The sequence below is a fragment of the Pyrus communis genome, chromosome 3 (assembly GCF_963583255.1).
Source record: "Pyrus communis chromosome 3, drPyrComm1.1, whole genome shotgun sequence".
Classification (NCBI taxonomy): Eukaryota; Viridiplantae; Streptophyta; class Magnoliopsida; order Rosales; family Rosaceae; genus Pyrus; species Pyrus communis.
Window position 1 is genome coordinate 24,015,429 of NC_084805.1, and position 4,435 is coordinate 24,019,863.

General features: G+C 39.3%; 1 protein-coding gene across 1 annotated transcript; it reads left to right on the plus strand.

The window, feature by feature from the left end:
* Positions 1-1,795: 1,795 nt before the first annotated feature.
* LOC137729601 (BOI-related E3 ubiquitin-protein ligase 1-like) lies at positions 1,796-3,545 on the plus strand. The gene is made up of 3 exons (XM_068468579.1): positions 1,796-2,044; positions 2,138-2,477; positions 2,722-3,545. The coding sequence occupies exons 1-3, from the start codon at positions 1,980-1,982 to the stop codon at positions 3,286-3,288; spliced, it is 972 nt and encodes a 323-aa protein (XP_068324680.1). The 5' UTR covers positions 1,796-1,979; the 3' UTR covers positions 3,289-3,545.
* Positions 3,546-4,435: the final 890 nt, after the last annotated feature.

Here is a 4,435-nt window from a genome sequence, read left to right on the forward strand (position 1 = left end):
TTTGGTTGATAATGAGAGTTCTAGGGGGTTAAAGTTGTTTCAGTCGTAAGCTACTACTCAAATCTCCTTTCATCATTTTTTTTTAATCAGAAACGATAGAAGATTTCATTGAACCAAAGATTAGTTCAAGCACAAGAAACAGACCACAATTACATTTTTAACCAGTAATAAGGTCGGGAGGATCTTAACGAGGAACAAAATGTGCCGGAAAGATGAGCAGTTCGAACTAGTCGGGCAATGCGGTTTGCTTTCCGATTGCCAATTACCACATGGAGACAGAAGTTTCTGCGTACCTTCACCACTCTAATATTATGCTATTTGGCTTGGCTTTCTAAAGGGTAATAGTCATTTAGTACTACGGTCTAATGACATTCCTTTTTATTATTGAGTAGTCTTATGTTCGATTCGCGCTAAAAGCAAATTTGAACCACATTGTTACAGGTCTTTTATTATACTTAGCCCACCTTCCAACCATCTTAGTGTAGATAATATCGTTTATTAAAAAAAAGGTAATAAAACAACTACGCACAGTCTTACAAAGGAAATTGATTATAAGCCTTAAGCTAGAGAGATTTTTTAATGTTCCGATAGCACATAACGAAACATCACATATCATTATATAATTATATTAATATTTGAGCAAAAAAAATTTCTAATTATATTATAACATGTAGCGTACTATCATGTATCTATGCAAAGTGAAAATTGTAGCCTTAAGCCAAAACAAAAGGAACCACATGGCCTTAATTCGCAAAAGCAATAATTAATTGGAATGCACTTGTTCAACCTTCTGCATCTTAATTAATTTGTTCATCCATCCAGCATCTTAATTAAGTCGTTCAAAGTAAACATGCTGTAAAATCTCATCCAGCATCTTAATTAAGTCGTTCAAAGTAAACATGCTGTAAAATCTAATTTCCTCTTAAGACTAATTTAATTGGATTAGTAACCAAGGATTATGGTGCGTCATTTGACTAATAACGACAAAAAGTTTGAAAGCCATCATTCACCATTGACCATGACCACGATTCCACGATAGTACCGTGCATAGTCTCACACGAGATTACTCACCCGGAATCCCCGCCCGTCCGTACACGGAGACCGCCAGTTAAAGAAAGGAGACAAGGTAGCAAAAACGGGGAAACCGCTTGCGAAACGGAAATACGGGGCCCGCCACCATTGTCCCCACCTCCCCTTAAAAAAACAGAGTTGGTCCCGCCGGACGTGGCTAGTGGGGTCAGCTTTGTTGTCCTCACGCACGCACACCCGTCACATGTGGGACACTCCCTCGTGGGCCCCACTCCCTCCCCCTAATCCCATAATAGAAGTCACGTACTCAACGAGCGCTGCCTCCAATTTCGGGAAAAGTCCTCTCGGACTGTACCTTGTTGCTGACGTGGGGGACCTCTGAGGAGGGCACCAACGCATCGGATACGTGGCGGGGGTTGCCATCAACGGCAGAAAATCACAGGCCCTCCATTTTCTTTGCTGTCACTTTCCTAAAATTCCGTTAAAGTCCCTGGAAGTTTGGTCCAATTACGGAAAAATCCCAGGACGAAATCCCCAAGAGTGAATGGGGAGGTTACTGTGTGGTGTGGATTAAGGAAAATATCAACATAAATTAAATAGGACCAAATCTGACAAAATCTGTCACTTCCATGTATTACAATTAATTTTTTGTGATTTTTTCAAGGTTTTTTTTTTTTTTTTTTTTAAATTTAAGTTTCCCAAAAAAAAAGTTGTATAAAATTAGGATTTTCATTTTTCTTGTTGGAACACCTTTAACTTTTGCTCCTCTCTTTCTCTCTCCTCTCTCTCTGCCTAATAAATTAGATGCAAGCTCTCCAGTCGCCACCTCTATTGCGTGCTATCTCCCTTCATCGCATCCTCGTTCTCTTCAAAAGCTCTCTCGTTTTATTTCTCTCCTACCTTCTTCCTCTCACAAGAAAAACTACACCACGAGTCTACTCCGTGTTTCCATGGCAGTTGAAGCTCAGCACCCCCACCATGCAGTTCTAATCCCAGCGCAACTAATCCCCAACAGGTACTTTCCACCCTCCAAGCAATCAAATTTAAAAACATGGGCTTTGTTTATTTTTCATTTTTCTGATTTGGGTTGTTCTTGTTTTTTGAATAGAGATTTCATCAAAACGAACCCAGGAAATCCAAATATCTACAGTACCCAGATGGATTCCGGCCTTCTTTTGTCGACAACAATGCCGGAAAATCTCCTTCCGATGTATCAATCTCCTTTCTGTGATGCAAATAAGGCTTCCATGAACAAGGACGCGACAGACAGTGGCCTCACATACAACAACATCTCCGCTCCTCGGAAGCGGCCGAGAGACCAATTAAGCAATGACTTCAACAATTTCTCGGCCCCTCACAAGAACAAAATCTCCTCTTTTTTCGACCAAGACATTGCTTTTCAGATCCAACAACAGCAATCTGAGATCGACCGGTTCATTGCCCAACATGTAAGTTTTCCACCTTTTTTTACCTCTGTTTTAACCCCACCGTGTAGTAAATTTTCAATCTTTGTTTCTGAAAGTTTGGTGCCATTTTACCGTAACCGATGACAAATTTTAAAAAACCAGTATTTTATTTTTTCTAATCTCGTTTGGTTTTCATTTCATCATGAAGAGAGCATTGCCATGAAATTTGAGTTTTTTGTTTTTATTTTATTTTTTTTCCTGTACTGATTTTTATTTTATTTTTCAGTCGGAAAAAGTGAGATTGGAACTGGAGGAGCAAAGAAAGCAGCAATCGAGAATGTTAGTGTTGGCAATCCAGGAGAGTATCGTGAAGAAACTGAAAGAGAAAGATGAGGAGATTCAGAGGATGGGAAAGCTCAACTGGGTTCTCCAAGAACGGGTCAAGAGCCTATTCGTCGAGAATCAGATATGGAGGGACATGGCACAGACAAACGAAGCTGCAGCCAATTCCCTACGCACCAATTTAGAGCAAGTCCTGGCGCACGTTAGCGACGACCACCACGCTGGTGGCAGCGGTGCCACTGCTGCCGCTGTGGCTGATGATGCCCAATCGTGCTGCGGAAGCAACGACAACGGGCCGGATATTGATGCTGTGGACAGCGGAAATGTGGCGGTTCGCGGTGGTTGTGGTGGTGGAAGTAGGATGTGTAAGAGTTGTGGGGTGAGAGAGTCGAAGGTGTTGTTGCTCCCATGCAGGCATTTGTGCTTGTGTACAATGTGTGGGTCCACCGTGCTCAATTGCCCTGTATGCAACTCTGTCATGAATGCCAGTGTGCATGTTATTTTCTCTTAGGAATTTTAGTGCTCAGAAAATTGAACAAAAATGTTTGTCAAATACTTTTTGGACAAAGAGAAAAAATGAAATTAGAGTACAATTTTTTTCTTGTTTAATTAATTTTTCGTTCTCTCTCTTCTTCTCTTAAGGTAGATATAATTTTTAAAAGATGGACAGTTAGTGGCAAGTCACGGTTATTCACCTATTTCGAGTTCGGAGAGACTATGGGTAAGTTCATCCTACTTGTGGCCATAATCATGATGTAATTGTTGATAATTGAATTATTACTTAAGGTTTAATTACATATATCTGCATACCTAACAGGTCTCACTGATTTAAGAAGGCAATTCAAGTGATATCACTTTCTTCTTGTTTTTTGGGCTGCATTAAGTTGTTATCCAAAAGCACGAAAATCTTGCAATGCATAACCTACACACACCACATATCATACACCGGTACATTACATGGCTGAATTTACATAACTGAATTATGATAAGTTCGACTTATCCGTCCAAACATCGGTACATTTTGTACATCCGTGTTCTAAATAAATATCCTTCCAAAGAAAAGGAAAAGGAAATTGTTAAACTCTTACCTATCCCATATCTTAACTTTTTAACTTGAGGTGTGCCTTTACTTATCCCATTTGGAGTGGTAAGGAATCTGCAGCATGGAAAAGCTTCTTGAGTGGTGGGTTGAACGTATGTTGTAAAGAACACGATGCATGTGAAATGGGGGCATCTGTGCTGTTGCTGTGCACTGTTTCAGGGTCATGCATTATTGTGCAAATGCAGCAGCAATGCCAAAGCCTTTTAAAAGTTGGGAAGACAGACCTAAAAATGTCATAAAAAGCGAAGGGTTAAAAATGGAGCATGCCACAATCCTGACATGTCAAAATTTGCATCATTGTGTTCATCTACTCCAACGTGGGGACCTCCTTTACTATTCAATTGCTCTTTTGTACCTTTCCGAATTTTTCATCCGTTTTCTCTTTTTCTGTTGCAGTTATCTTTTCCAATTCTTTTTTATTTTTTTAAGTGTAATATTAGAGATATTAAATTTGTAAATTAAATGATATGTCACTAATATAAATTAGTACATTTATCAATACTTAAGTAATAACTTAATTATCAACTTTCATATCATTTAGTATACAAAATTTTAT